This window comes from Sphaerodactylus townsendi, linkage group LG01 (assembly GCF_021028975.2).
Source record: "Sphaerodactylus townsendi isolate TG3544 linkage group LG01, MPM_Stown_v2.3, whole genome shotgun sequence".
Classification (NCBI taxonomy): domain Eukaryota; kingdom Metazoa; phylum Chordata; class Lepidosauria; order Squamata; family Sphaerodactylidae; genus Sphaerodactylus; species Sphaerodactylus townsendi.
In genome coordinates, this window is record NC_059425.1 from 155,489,794 (window position 1) to 155,506,189 (window position 16,396).

The 16,396-nt window shown below is 42.8% G+C and overlaps 1 protein-coding gene across 6 annotated transcripts in view; it reads left to right on the forward strand.

Moving 5' to 3' along the window:
• SNTG2 (syntrophin gamma 2) overlaps nt 1-16,396 on the forward strand; it is a 354,452-nt gene that overhangs the window by 244,779 nt on the left and 93,277 nt on the right. For all 6 annotated transcript variants that reach the window (XM_048497891.1, XM_048497919.1, XM_048497904.1 and 3 more), the window contains one exon: nt 6,867-6,983. In XM_048497891.1, the coding sequence (XP_048353848.1) occupies nt 6,867-6,983 (117 nt within the window). The remainder of the gene's footprint in view (nt 1-6,866; nt 6,984-16,396) is intronic.

Here is a 16,396-nt window from a genome sequence, read left to right on the forward strand (position 1 = left end):
TTTTCCTTTTTAAAAAAAATGGAGAGCCCAAATGGGTTCAGAACGGCACCGTGGAGGGAAGGAAGGGCTTCTCTCTTGAAAACCACATTTGGAGGGGTATTTTTCCACTGACTTTGCCGCTCCACATGCACAGATAATTCACGTGGAGCAGCAAAATTGATTTCATAGGTCAGCCTGTGTTTGAAGACAGTGGGGATTCCTCAGAGGAAGAAGGGTCATGTGCAGCTAGCCAGCAGGAAGCAGTGCCAGCAGGAGGCAATCAGCCAGACAGCAAAGTACAACCAGAGCTAGGCACAGAATCATCCCCCAACCTCAACCTTGAGTCTGCAGACAGAAGGCAGGCAGATATTCCCACTCCTCCAAGATCCCCTACACTTTTGGAGCAATGCTGAAGAAAGCTGAGAACAGAGTGAGGCGAGCATCAGCTGCCTGCTGACAGTAATGATGAGTTGTCACAGGACTGTGGTAGGACTGAAGCAGTAGAAGCAGGGCAATAAAAGGCTCCCAGGTGGTGCTGTAAGGCATGGTCTCCAACAAGTGCAGCAAATGCCAAACTGCTGCCATTTCTCTGCCTGAGACACTGGACCTCTACTCTGGACTGGAACATACTTTTTGTTTGCCTCCCCTTTGGAAACCTGACCTCTGCCTTGAAAGAGGGTGCCTCCTGGTCGCTACCGTGCTGACAGCCAAGCAGGCTGCTCCAACCTGATTCCTTCATCTTGCAAAATAGTACAATCAATGTAATATCTCCCCCCAACATAGTTTTAATGCAAGAAAACTGTGGGGGGAGGGGGGACGCAGAAGTTCTTCCTCTCGCCATGATGCCATTTCCAGCCCGTTTGTGCTCTCCTCTTTTTAAGGAAGCATTTTTTAGAAAGGCAAACCAAATGAAAAGAGACACATATTGTGCAGCTTGCCTCTCAGCAAGAGCTCTGCAACTGCTTACAACCATACAGAATGGCACGTGGCACAAATGATTGCAAAGGAGTTGCTGTATTAGTCTGTCACAGCAAAATAGAACAAAAATTTGGGCAGTTTGATGAAGTGGGCTGCAACCCATGAAAGCTTGAATTGAAATGAATGTTGCAGAGAAGAGTGGAAGGGCAGTGTTTTTACATATGGATCTTGTTTAAATTTTATGGTTTTATTGCTCAAGACCTGAGAGAGAGAGAGAGAGAGAGAGAGAGAGGGAGAGAGAGAGAGAGAGAGAGAGAGAGAAACTTATGTGGCACAGAATGTTCCAAGTACTTTTTAAGTGCTTTGTTGATTAGTTGGTCAACTAAGGCTTATTTCAACAACGGTGACTTGAGAGACCAAAATTAATCCCAGTACAAAACGTACATTTAATGTGGTGGCTAAGTCAATGTGAGTATAAGTGACTATCTGCAAAAATAACAGTCTTTGACATCTGAAAGACTAACAAAATTATTCAGGTCAAACCAGATAAAGACATTAAGAGGCCCTAAACTATATCAAGTTTAAGATGCTCCAGAACATTGTCGAAAATGTGTTATTTTTCTAACACTGAAATTTAGTAATCATTTTGTATTTGAAGACCTCTTATAATTGGAGAACATAAAATGTAGTTTATTCAATTTTGGCATAATTCCAACTCTGACTGTGGCATAGACGTTCATGAGCCGGTGTTTCAAAATATCTTGCAAATTCACAGGGCTACCAGTGATTCTACATGAGCTGTTTTAACAAGCAGGATAAGCTCCAGTGTTCAGGACTTTACAGATGCTATATTTGCTGAGAAGTATTATTTCTTTGCTGCTAACACTACCACAGTTAAGCAGGACCAGATCTACATTTTTGGAAGGGGCAAAAAGCATAAAATGATACATCCCATTTATTATATACATCTTTTTTTCTTTATGTATACATGTATAATCAATGTAATCAACAACGGTGGCACCCCCTGATGCCAGGCTAGTCTCCTGCCACCTCTCCCAGCTTCCCAGGGGTTGGATCAGCCTCAGAACTGAGGGAGATCTCAGGTGCTGCCTCTTCCTAATGACATGGAAAATTCCCCAGCTCTAGGAACCTCTGCCAGAGTTCTCCTCATCAATCATCCCCTTCCTGCCTTTTATTCTCCCTGCTTTCCACCTCCCTCCATCTTGACCCCAATCAGGGACTCGGAACTGGGGCTGATCCCATCCTTCACTGGCCCTATTGGCTCCTGCCTCCATCTGTTTCTGGCTGGCTCCGCCTTCCCCTTGAATCTCTACAAAATAATTTTGCCATGGTCTTATTATTAATAGACCTGGTATTACACAACACCAGTGTCAGAAAGGGGTAATCCTTCTTATATCTGTGCAGGCTGAGAAGATGTTCATATGAAATCTATTTATCTAGATAATAGTAGAATATATGCTTCAAAATCAAAGTAGAAAATGTATCTCTGTATAGTTCCATGTCATTGACATACATGTGCACTTTGATTGTTCCAAATGACATAAAGAGATACAATTGGTGGTGGGATTCCGCAGGTTCGCACCACTTCAGCAGAACCAGTTGTTAAAATGGTGTTTGTAAACAACCAGTTGATAAATTATTTGAATCCCACCACTGGAACCGGTTGTTAAATTATTTGAATCCCACCACTGGATACAATACAAAATTACATGAAAATGAACAAGTCACAGGAATAGGAAATGAACAACTGGCCGTTCCATTATCTGAGCTTACCACTAATATCTAAAGTGGTGTAGAATTCCACCTTTGGTCTGTGGGGAGATGTGTGCTGAACCAACATTAGCAGCCTCTGCAAGTCCCCTACAGGGAATGACAAAGCAAATGTTGAAAGCATGAATCTAATTTCCTCTCATTACACATATTTGTATGTGTATGTGTATGTGTATTGTAATAATTAATTTCTGGAGTCACTCATGTACATTTTATTGCAGCTTGTACCTGTGTTCATTTATGTTTGCTGCAAACTTTAGGGCAGAATTTTTACTAAATAGATTCAGAACCGGTCAAACACAATCTCGTATAAGGACATTTAATATAGCTATTTTTCCTTAATGTATTGTGTTTCTCTCTGAGCCTTTTGTTGCTGTTTTAAGGCTCATATATCTGCGTTAATGTGAAAATGAAATGTCAGCTGAATAGCAGGAATGTGTATATCATCTTGTTGGAACTTGTAGAATGTTTACCATTACCACTCTTCAAATTTTAACACTTTTTGGTTCTGACTTGTATAATTTATCATAATGTTCAGAAATTGAAAGCACTTGATTCTGTGTGATTTTAGGAGGTAGCTAGATTTGTGACTCAATTTCCAAAAAACATACACATTTTTGGATGACTGATTTTTTTAAATGAAACATTAAATCCAATTATGCTATCTGTATAGAGAGTAAGAAAGCTTTGAGTTATATCTGCAGCTTTCTTTTCTTACTGGAATTTTAAAATGTGGCATTGTTATCAGCATTAATAGGGAGCTGTTGATCAAGAATTTATTGCTGCAGTGCAATAAATTGTGCAGACACTTTGTAGCAGCTCCCTGTGCATTTATTTTCCTTGCATGGAAATAACGTTACTCTCTGAAGAGAAGGAATGGGCTGTTCATTCACTGCTTGCAGCACTTGTACCTCCTGTCCCTCGTAGGGTTGTCAGGTCTTGTTTGGTAAACTACTGGAACCCCATCCAAAACAGCCATTTTCTCCAGGCAACTGATCTCTGTAGTCTAGAGATGACTTGTAATATTGGGAGATCACCAGGCCCCACCTGGAGGTTTTACGTTACAATACTGACTTTGTGTAGTTCTTTAAGGCTATGTGTTTTGTCAAGTGTTTTGCGATATACAGCTGTTCATGCTGCTGGCCACTTTCAGTATAAACATGTTTTGTATGCTACCATTTGGAAGCTGACAACATTATTCCTCCCTCACTGTGAAATTTTGAGAGTATAACAGCCCAATCCAGATGGGGTGGGAGTGATTGTGCTATGGGAGTGGTGAAGGGCCACACCAACCTGTTTGCCCCCTCCACAGGCATAAGAGGCACCCGTGCCAGTGGAGGGAGCAAAAACACTGGCATCCTGCCACCCCGGAGCTCTGTGGTAGGCAACCCAAAAGTCTAAGAGGTGGGCCAAGGGATAGAGTTGGTTCCATTCCTTGGCCCATCTCTAGTTGGCTTCCACCCATGTTCCCACCTGGGATTTCCGGCCCCTGGCCCTGCAGACTTATGCCGCACAAAAGTGTAGCATAAGCCTTCTTGTTCAATGGGGTGATTCAGGCAGCTGGAGGGATTTAAAGTCTCCCTTCTTTTCACTTCCCTGGTCATCTCCAAGCACCCCTCTCCCAAATCTAGATAGCAGTTTAAGTCTCTTGAAACAAGGGCCTGCCTCTTTTCAGTTTATCAACAGGGCTTTTTCAAGGTTCTCAAACTGCCCTGAGTAGGCAGTATCAGAAGAATGATGGGATACATGTTTAACATAATTTTGGTGCGATCCTAAACTTAGAAAGATGTAACTCTGCTTTGGATTGCAGAACTTGCTGGGAAAGCCTGGTGAAGATTTCTTGCAAGAACAGCTGATAAAACTAAATCACAGGTGTCAAACTCGTGGCCCTCCAGATGTCATGGACTACACTTCCCATCATCCCCTGCCAGCATGATGCTGGCAGGGGATGATGGGAACTGAAGTCCATAACATCTGGAGGGCCGTGAGTTTGGCACCTATGAACCAAATCATTATAATAAGTTGTTCGCAAGAAGTTTTATATCTTAAGCTGTTGTGTTGTTAATATTTTGCTCCTCAAAACTGTGCCCAAAGATATAATTTAACCAGTTGATTTTGAAGATTTCAAAATACCCCATCATATAACACTGGCTTGCCTGCTTGTTTTAGAAGATTTGGTTCCTAACCTGAGTAAGTTTATTACAACATTCACCAGCTTCCATTTATTGTGTATTTATTCATGTGAAACATGTAGCATCCCAGAGAGGCAAAATCTGCTGCAACTTTCCTTTCCTTAGGCCCTTCCCACAACCCTTCTCTTTTTTCTCCTTGTGTATGATTGCTGTCACCAACTGTTCTTTTGTATTTGAATAAATAGACCAAACAAACACCCCAAAATGCCTGAAGCCACAACTGCATTTGCCTTCTTAATTTTTTATTGCAGTGTGACTCTCCATGGCAAGTCATTAATTACTTAAAGGCAAAACTTGCTCCCACTGAAGTCATTGTTCCCATTTTTAGTTGTGTGATCTTCTAGCCTTACCAGCCTAAAGAGTATGTTTGTGGAATACCTATTGGCACTCTATTGTTATGCTCAACAGCTTGCCATGCTTATGTTCTTATAATTAATACTTATGATTTCCCAAATACATTCTACGTGTATAATATATTGCCCTTCAAACTGACATCTGCAAGGTTTTTCTCACAGCTTTTCTGCTTTTCAAAAAAGGAGCAATAACATTACTTAGACGATAGACATCGTTAAAGCAAAATTAAGAGCATTAGTTCATTCAATCGCAGAGAATTGTGGCAGTATTTATTTGTTCGATGTATAACCCATGTCCCAGATAAGTAGAGTTCTGAGCAGCTTACATTATAATCACAGTTCAAATATACTTGATAAATTAAAACTGTACAATAATATTCTAAAAGTGCCACAAAATTAGGGGGCCTGTCAGAAGGGAGAAAATGGAAAAAGGGTCAACTGGAATTCTATTTAGGCAATAAAAAATAACTTCTAAGATGGTTAAAGGAAGGGGAGGGAAGGAAGGGGACAGAGGCCAGCTAGATGGCAACAGTTGTGGTCCTCAATCATAGTTCTGGTGGAACATCTCAGTCTTATATCTTACAGATAGATGTTAAATAACATTGGGGAGAGAACTGCCCATTGACGGACTTCACACACTAACAAGTGCTGCAATGAAATCCTCTCCCCTTGCTCTACTTTCGGTCCCTGAACTTGGAAAAATTAGATCAACCATTGCAAGGTTATCCTGCATATATCCATATTGGCGAAGTGATGTGTCGTTATTTCATGATCAGTCATGTCAACGCTGCTGTCAGATCAAGTAATAACAGCAGCACTGACCCATCTTGATCCAGTTGTCTCTGGAGATTGTCTGTGAGGGTGGCCAGAGTTGTCTCTGCTCCATGGCCAGGTTTGAAACCAGACTGAAATGGGTCTAAAGCCAATGTATTCTCTAGGAAAGCCTTGAGCTCTTCTTACCACTCAACTAACTTACCTAGGTATGGCAGATTTGACACTGGGCAGTAGCTGGATTGATCAGTAGGACAGATCAGTAAGATCTGAAGAATTTGTCTTAAAGAGCAATCTTAACCACTGCTTCCTTCAACTCTCCTATTATATACTCAGATTACCTGAGGATATCTAGCTGAAATTTAAATAATGAAGACTCTACCAGACTGAACAGACACCCAGAATGAGCACTGGTATAGATAGAGTTTGCTGTTCTTGTATTCAGAGTTTGCTGTTCCTGTGAATTCATTTTATCATCTAGTAAAGTTCTACAAAACAACTCACATCTCTGCCCTGTTACTTGCTCTGCTAATTCATTCCCACACCAACAGCAGGACTGCGGGTTTTCTAGTTCATAACTGTGATATCCGTTTATGCTGCATTTAGTTTCACCGTGAGATGGTTTTAGGTGTTTATATGAAACAAAAACAAAACAGGATTCTTCTACAACGCAGTAAATCTCATGCATGACAAACTTGCTCATTAGAGAGCAAAATGCATGAGAGGGTGTAAAAAGATTTAAAATGTTGATTCATTTCCATACATTACTAAAGTGATGGAGAAAGCACATGAATCCTGCTTACAGTAATATTAACACTGACAGATTCAATTGACATTAATTTTCAAAGGTTTTATTCTGCAGGTGATACATATGGGGTGGGTGAATGAGAGGCTTCAAGGAGCAGATTCCCTGCAGCTCTATCAATTCAAGTTTCTGGCGCTGAAGGGTTCATCATTCTACATTTTCAGCACACCTCCGGTAAGCAACCATTTTGTATGTGATTATTATGGAAATCCTTTGCCAGTATAGGAGAAGTCCTTTCCTATCAGGTAATGAAGGAAGGTTCAATCTACAAAGGAAGTTCACAATAACTCTTTCAGACACCTTTAATCTTTTCCTTCCATGCATAAAACATCAAGATCCACAGGAGCTGGACTATTCAAAGTTTTAATAATGGCTTGTGAGACTGCTTAGCTTTTCAGCTCAGTTTGAGACCCTGGTGGTGTGATCCAAAGACCCAGAGTGTCACCAGTGACCCATTACATTGCCTTTAATGTGGGATGTGAGGTAGATAGGGTAGTATGGCATATTAGGAAGATCAGGAGCACAATACATCAGGCTGCGTGGTGACTTTTGAATAAGCAGTGGGGCTATTTGACATTTTTCCCTCCACAGACTGCTTTGTGTCTTGGAGAAGTTTCAAAAGTATAACAGCACCGTGAGTTAAAAGTCTCTCAGATGCAGTGATCTATATAAACTTCATACACAAAGCTAAAAGGACTTCTCTGGATTAGGTCCCAAGGTGAATAATTTAAAGAGCTACTTTTTCCATTGCATACTCAGTTTAGAAGGCTATCTTTCCTCCTAAGCTTCTCTGATACTTCAGAAGATGGAGATACAAAAATGACATTGCAAAGGAGAGTGGCACAGGATCTGATTCAATATATTGAATGGATTCTACAGTATAATGCTTGGAAAAGCTTCAATTATGACAGCTTATAATATGGAAGAGGGAAAAAACATCTTAGGCTTGGATCCTAAGAGGTGTGATTTCGGTCATGCTAGAGAAAGACAGCTTCCCCCTCCCTCCTCTCACCATGTCCTTCTTTTCCACCTGAAATTCATTGGTCAGTGGACCAGAAAGAGCAGCATGAGAAACAAATTGGTAATCTACCACATGAGCAGGGAATTAGCTGTTTCTTTGAAAATGGAAAAAGTGACAGCATTGGTGGAATTGACTCTGCCCTGAAGGAACAGCACCTTAGGATCCAAACCAATATATTTGACATGTGAAATCATATCAGGTATCTGCTACCTACTGTCTCAATAATATGACTAATAAAATTATTACAGCAACAATAAAAAGTTAAGACACTCAATTTTCCATTAAAGATATCAAGTAAGACATATAGAATTGCATATATTTGCATGCTTAACTTGCATTTTTTTGATCTGTATCTATTATTTTACAACTAATGCTTCAAATTTTGAAACTTCTACGTTCGTAGGTAAGGCATGCAGTGGTTGCCAGAGCAAAGGTGTAGGTAGTAACAGAAAGGATAGTAAAAAAAAAAAGTAATAGTAGCTGTCAAGAATACATGATTCTGCCCTTTCTATTTAGAAACATAGAGTTGGAAAGAACCTCAAAGATCATCTAGTCCAGGGGTCTGCAACCTGTGGCTCTCCAGATGTTCATGAACTACCGTTCTCATCAGCCCCTGCCAGCATGGCCAAGTGGCAGGGCTGATGGGAATTGTAGTCCATGGACATCTGGAGAGCCACAGGTTGCAGACCCCTGATCTAATCCAACCCCCTGCGCAATGCAGGAAATTCACAACTACCTCACCCCATTTTATCAGTAATTCTAGGTCCATGCCCAGAGGAAAGCAAAAAACCTCCAAGATCCCTGGCCAACTTGGCTCAGATCATCAAGTGGGTGATCAACATTACCCTGGGCATTTAAGAAAGAACCACAAGAGCTAAGCACTAACTCATCCCTTTCAGCCCTCTCTCTCATGATCTGCCTAAGTTCACAGAATCAGCATTGCTATCAGATGGCCATCTAGAGGGTTTTTTTGCATGTTAAAAATGCCCCATTGTTGGCATGGGAAATCCCCCGGCACAATGGGGAGTTCCCTACAGCACCTGGTGCTGCAGCATGTCTGCCATGCTGTTGCCCCAGCGCTGCCCCGCAGCAGTGGCTTTGCTATGGGACTTTTCAGAACCGCAAAGGTTGAGGACCTCTTGGAATGCCCCTCTGTTGCTCCGGTGGCTTCCACTACCATGGAATGAGGCCATTTTTGCTGCCTTGCCACTCTGGCCCACCCCTCCAATGAACAGGCATCCCCCCCTTGTAGTGGAATAAAAAACACAGAGGGAGAAACCTTGCAAAACCTTGAGAAACCTTGCAGAAAAGCTGCGTGTGAAGGTGCTGCAAACAAGAGGGAGACAATTCCCTTGCACACGCAAGGAGTTTAGACGGGGAAGGGTTGGAGTACTGCAATTCCCTCACACATGCATGGATTTTAGACCCGGGGGGGAGGGGTGCCGATTTCCAGTGCCTGTTTTGTGCAGAGTCAACTAAATTGGTGAAAGTGAGTGGGGGGAGTGGGAGGGGGGAGATTCGGCCAATCAGAACATGGGAAACGGAGGGTTGGGGAGCAGTGCAAAGTCAACAGCAGGGTAAAGATCACCTCAGCAGCTGCAATCCCGGATATAGCATGGGGCGTTTTTACTGTGCGAAATCAGCCCTAGTCTTCTTAAAAGCCTCCAAAGAAGGAGAGCCTACCTCCTACTAGGGAAGCCTATTCTACTGAGGAGATTCTTTCAGGAAGTTCTGTCTGATGTTTAGCTGAGAACTGTTTTGTTTCAATTTCAACCCTTTGGGGGCAAAGAAAATAACTCCACTCCATCCTCTACATGACAGCCCTTCAAATACTTGAAGATGACTATAATACACCCTATAGATATATAGGGGTGCAGCTACAGAAAATTATGCCCAGGGCAAGCACTGAAATTGCACCCCTGCAAAAATGTATTCATGTTTTTACTTGTCCCTTGGAGATCATAATATGATCAGGAACACAACCATTTTTCTCTTCAAAAGCTATAAAAAAGCAATATAAAGAAAGCTTAATTGATTATTATCTTTGTATGTTGACTGGTTCTGGTGGATTTTCCGGGCTGTGTGGCCGTGGACTGGTGGCCAGACTATGGCCACACAGCCCAGAAAACCCACCAGAACCAGTTGAATCCAGCCGTGAAAGCCTTCAATAATACATTTGTAGGTTGAGTTCGTACCTGGAACACAAGCAATTTAAACACAGAAATCCCTGTATGTAGTAATTGGGAGTGGGGAAGTGTGGTGTAGTAGTGTATAGTTTGTCAGACTAACACAGGGTAGATACTAGATATGGTTGCTAGCTGCCTGGACCAAGATGTCTTGTTCCTTTAATAGAGGCTTAATAGCTTTTTAACCTCTATGCCATTACAAACTTCCACAGTTCATTTCCACACATCAGCTATACCCTAACATCTCCAGGAATTTCCTAACCAAGAGTTGACGACCTCCATTAAAGGGACAACATGGTGTAGTGGTTAAGGTATTACTAGGATCTGGGAAATCGAGTGCAAATCCCCACCATGGAAACCTGTTGGGTGACCTTGGGCCAGTCACTCTCTCTCAGTCTCGACCCTGGCAAGTATGTGGATGGGAGACCACCAAAGAATACAAAAGATGAGATGCAGAGGCAAGCAGTGGCAAAACACTTTTGAACACCTCTAGCCTCGTAAAACCCTACAGGATTGCCTTACCTCAGCTGTAACTTCATGGCCAAAAAAAAAAAAAAAGGGGACAAGGTATTTTTTCTATTGTGCGTAGACACAAATATAAGGTGGACAAATTTCTATCAAAGATGTCCAGCATTTTTGTTGACACCACCTGGCAACCCTACTTCTAGAACCCTACTTCTGCATTCAAAATATCACTTGACCTCCTATTTTAATGGCGAGTTTTAAGAATGTGCCTTATGTAACTCATTTTACTTTCGCAACTCTGGGTTGGGAAATTTTTTGAGACATTGGGAATGGAGCTTAGGGAGGGCAGGGTTTGCAGGAGACATAACAGTGAATATAGACCATTGTGGAGAGAAGTGTTCAAAACATTAAGGCTAAAGTTAAGGTGATGAATTCCCCCTCTCTGGCAGTCTTCAAGCAGAGGCTGGATAAACAATTGTTAGGGATGCTCTAGGCCCGTGGTGGCGAACCTTTGGCACTCCAGATGTTATGGACTACAATTCCCATCAGCCCCTGCCAGCATGGCCAATTGGCCATGCTGGCAGGGGCTGATGGGAATTGTAGTCCATAACATCTGGAGTGCCAAAGGTTCGCCACCACTGCTCTAGGCAGATCCTGCATTAAGTAGCGGGTTGAACTAGATATCCTGTATGACCCCTTCCAATTCTATGATTTTAAATTGCCAAATGTGCTTTATTCTATTCTGTTCTGTTCTATTTACATTTATTACCCATCCCATACCACAGTCTTAGGAGGGATTACAATAAAACATGCAACATTAAAACCATGACAGTAAAAACAAAATAAAACACAATAAAGGCCTACTCTCAAAACCCCATTCTAAAAACCCAGACATAATCTAAAATCTCCCACACCCATCCCACCGACTCACAAAAATGGAAAAGGCCTCCCAGCGGGGGTGGGGTGTTTCCAGCCCTGTTGAAGAGGACTGTCTTCCAGGCACCAAAACTCCAAGAGAGTAGGCACCCAGTGAGCCTCTGGAGGGAGGGTATTCCATAGTGTAGGGGTCACTGACAAGAGTGGGGCAATCAGGCGGGCTACCCCCTCGGATCACAGTGCCTGTGCAGGAATATATAGGCAGATACACTCTCTCAGGTACAGAGGACCAAAGCTGTATAGGACTTTAGAGATTAACACCAGCCCTTTGAATTGAGTCTGGTAGCACATCAGAAGCCAGTTCGAACTCCTCAGAATAGAGGTGAGGTGATTCCAGCTCAAGCCTCCAGACTGCCCCTATGCATTGTACATTACAGAAATCCATGTATTCACATCACAATAATCCAATCTGGGGGTTACCAGAGCAAGGATAACTGTCTGTGGCCAAGTCATCCTGGTCCATGAAAAAGCAGAGCTGGCACACCAGCTAGAGATGTTGATGCCCCCCCTGGCTTTCCAGAGACAGCTCCCCATCCAGGATGACCCCAAGATTCCACACCTGGTCTTTCTGGGGTAGAACCACTCCTTCCAGCACCAGGTGTCCCTCAATTCCCTGGACTCGGGAGCTCAGAACACAGAGCATCTCTGACTTATTGAGATTTGATTTCAATTTATTGTCCGTCATCCAATCCAAGACAGCTGCCAGGCAGCAATCCAGCACTTGGGCATCCTCACCCAATATAGATGGAACTGAGAGGAACAGCTAGGTGTCATCCACATATTGGTAACACCCTATGTCATATGACCTCATCGAGCTGCTACATATAGATGTTGAATAACATAGGAGACAAGCCCAAGCCCTGAGGAACTCCACAAGAGAGCTCCCTGGAATCTTGCACATACTTGCACTTGTCTCCCATCTCTGCTTTCTGGAACTTGCCACTGAGGAAGGACATGAACCACTGCAGTACAGTGGGCCCCAGTCCTGACCCCTGCAGCTGCTCCAGAAGGATACTGTGGTCAATGGTATCAAAGGCTGCTAAAAGATCTATAAGTACCAACAGGAACAACTGATCTCTGCCCTTTCTCTGAGAAGGTCATCCATCAGGGCAACCAAGGCTGTCTCTGTCCCAAACACCTGCCTGAATTCTGACTGACATGGATCTAAGAAATCAGTTTCTTCCAAGTGTGCCTGCAGCTGCGCCACCACCACCCACTCCAGCACCTTCCTCAAAAAGGGGATATTGGCTATCTGGTAATAGATGGTTAGATCTTCTGGGTCCAAGGGTGACCTCTTCAGGGGAGGGGCATACCACTGCCTCCTTCAAGGCAAGAGGCACCTCTCCACTTCCCAAGGAGGCATTCACCACCTCCAGGACCCATCCAGCCAATCCTCCCTGGTTAGATTTAATTAGCCATGATGGGCAAGGAACCAAGGAACAGGTGGTCAGCCACAACCTTGCAAGCAAGTTCTCCTCATGCTCAATCGCAACAACTGAAATTGATCCCATACAGGCTGGAGATCTCTGGAGATAACCTCAAGATCATTCAAAACCATGCAGTCCAACTCCATATGAACAGAGTGACTTTGCCCTGGAAATATTTTGCAAAATCATCACAGCTGACCTCTGAGGGCAGAGCCAGTCCACCAGGATCTCAACCCATTTACCAGAAGAGTTCAACTGGACGGCTACATGTGGACACAATGGAGGTGGAGAAGTGAACCCTGTTTACTGCCTTCACTGCCATCTGGTAGGCTCCATAATGAGCTCTCACCAATGTTTGATCAGATTCACAGCGAGTTTTGCTCCACCTGCAGTCAAGCTGCCATCCCAACTGCTTCATAGCCCTAAGCTCCCCCTTATCCCAGGCGGTACCAGTGTCCCTGCAGGTTCCTACAGGAGAATGACAGGAGGTGAGTGGCTGGGGGTCCTTGGGCATAGCTGTGGGGTGGGGGTGGACATGCTCATGCATCATTTTATGATGGTACACCCAGTAGTGGGATTTAAATAATTTAACAACCGGTTCCAGTGGTGGGATTCAAATATTTTAACAATTGGTTGTTTACAAGCACCATTTTAGCAACCGGTTCTGCCAAAGTGGTGCGAACCTGCTGAATCCCACTACTGGGTACACCCCTGCCCTCTCGTTACATGACTGATATCACCTCTAAGTCGCCTCCTCTCCAGGCTAAACATTCCTAGCTTCTTCAGCCTTCTTCAGCCTCTTGCCTTGAAGGAGCAGCAGTGGCGTAGGAGGTTAAGAGCTCGTATATCTAATCTGGAGGAACCGGGTTTGATTCCCCGCTCTGCCACCTGAGCTGTGGAAGCTTATCTGGGGAATTCAGATTAGCCTGTACACTCCCACACACGCCAGCTGGGTGACCTTGGGCTAGTCACAGCTTCTCGGAGCTCTCTCAGCCCCAACCACCTCACAGGGTGTTTGTTGTGAGGGGGGAAGGGCAAGGAGATTGTAAGCCCCTTTGAGTCTCCTGCAGGAGATAAAGGGGGGATATAAATCCAAACTCTTCTTCTTCTTCTTTCTTCATAGGACTTGGTTTCCAAACTTCTCACATAAGAACATCAGAACATAAGAACAAGCCAGCTGGATCAGACCAAAGTCCATCTAGTCCAGCTCTCTGCTACTCGCAGTGGCCCACCAGAAGTGCATCTTCAATGCAGTTCTCTGGATACATACCAGTTTTTCCACATTCTTTGTCAACTGCAATGCCCAAAACAGAACACAATACTCCATCAGGTCTAACCACAGCAGCGTAAAGTGATACCATCAACTCTGTACTGAGGCAGCCCAAAATTGCATATGCCTTTTAGCTACTGCATCAAAATAATGATGCTATTACTAAGGCTCCCAGTTTCTTTTAAATTGTGCTACTGCCAAGACAAGGTTTCCTGTATCCTATAATTATACATTTGATTTTTCCTACCAATATGCAATATTATTAGTTTTGGCCCTGATTTTCAGCTTATCAAGATCATTCTGTATTTTAACTCTGTCATCTGTTACTATCTTGCTTAAGTGTTTACAACTATATCTTACAGACATTGAACCTAGATATTTTTTTTTAAAAAAAGAATTCTAAGGAACTAAGGAATCTAAAACACATGCCAGATATGAGTTTTTGAAAATAATAAATTGTTTTTAGGATTGCGAACTCAGGATTGGGAAATTCCTGGAAATGTGGGGATAGAACTTCACACATTTTAATGGCAAAAGTACATCAGGAAGAAACCTGCATTAAAAAACTGAGCAGGAAGTGGAAAATGAAACTGAACTTTAATACGTCTTAGTTTGCCAAGCAAGAAGGTGACAACACACTACAAATTCTATTTGTTATTTTGTTTCATGTTCATTCAAACAAAATATGAAAAATTACAACCCAATTATACAGTACTTCATACAAGATGTTCTTTAAAGCTCTTTGTGTCTGTACACACATAGATAATACTTCCTTAAAATCCACACACATTTACAAAGCAATGCTTATATTATTTTAATTTTTTGGCATTACATGCATGCACAATTTGCCAGCTTCCTTGTATTCTAAAGAGCACCTGTTAAATAAAATGTGTTGACAGATACTTTGGCTCTTTATAAACAGGTGTGCTTATTGCAGAAACAGCACTGTCATTAGCACTCATTAGCGCTTCTAATTTGAAGAATGGTCAAGAAGAATTAGCTGTTCCTAATGATTTCATTGAAGTAAACAGTCCATGAAGGTTAGCCATATGGATATGGTAGGGTAAAATCATTTGACCCTTGCTCTACAATGATTTACATTTTATTAATAATGGTTATGTATAACCCTGGAAATACATTGAAATTCCTATTTGTTACATATTTCACATTCTTGGGCTATCATTTTCTCCTTTTTCTGCTTTCTAATGCTGCATTTTTGAGACCAAAATAAAGTAGACAATCTACTGTTTGTTAGATTTCTTAGACAATATATTTATTTAATTTTCCTGTAATTATCATGCAATTTGTAGGATTCAGATCATACCCATCCAGTAGCTGATGCAAGTCATAATTTGGCACACATGTCTCCCTTTCCTACTTCATAACCAGGGCTCTTCTCACATAGATGATTTTCCCTGCTTCAGCCAACTTACACATTCTCTTTTCTGTGCCAAATCATCCTGCATTTATGTACCAACCATTGATAGCTCATTTTGGTCTCTAAAGGAAACACCTAAAAAAAGACACCTGTGGGGGAAATTCCCTTGTATGATATTGCTGTGGTGCTCCCCCCCCCTTCCAATGTCTTTTAAGTGGATATCTTCAGTTTGAATGAAATGGAATGTCTCTTGGCTCACCTCCTCCATCTATCCATTAAAGCTGTTTACTTTTTAAAATCTCTCTTAACTTCACAGGAAACTTAGAACTGCAAGGGAAAGGGAGTGACTGTATTTAGGCTTTTCTAAATATGCTATTTTATTTTGGGGTTTTTTTAAGTACCATATACTCGCATATAAGCCGACCCGCATATAAGCCAAGGCATCCAGTTACCTCAAATAACTGGGACATTTTATTCACTCACGTATAAGCCGAGGGTGGGAAAGATCCATCAGGAGGCAGGGTGCTGAGCCGGCAAAGGAGCCACAGCTGGAGGAAAGGAGCACCCCAGAAGCCTATGGGAGGCTTTTTGAGGAGGGGTGAGGCGGCGCGCACGGGTCTGGGGAGAGGGAAAGTGGCTGAAGGCAGAAGAAAGCGAAGCAGAGAATGCCTTGTCCCCCTCTCTAACTCAGCTTTCTTTTTTGCAGGCTCTAAGTTTAAGGCGTGGTTTCAGGGAAGCTGCCGGCTTTCTTTCTTGCAGGCTCTAAGTCTACAGGGAAGCTGCCGCTCACGGCAGCCTGTTCTATGGTTTTCTTAAAAGGGCAATGCAGCCCTGTAGACTTAAAGCCTGCAAGAAAGAAAGCCAGCAGCTTTCCTGATACCACGCCTTAAACTTAGAGCCTGCA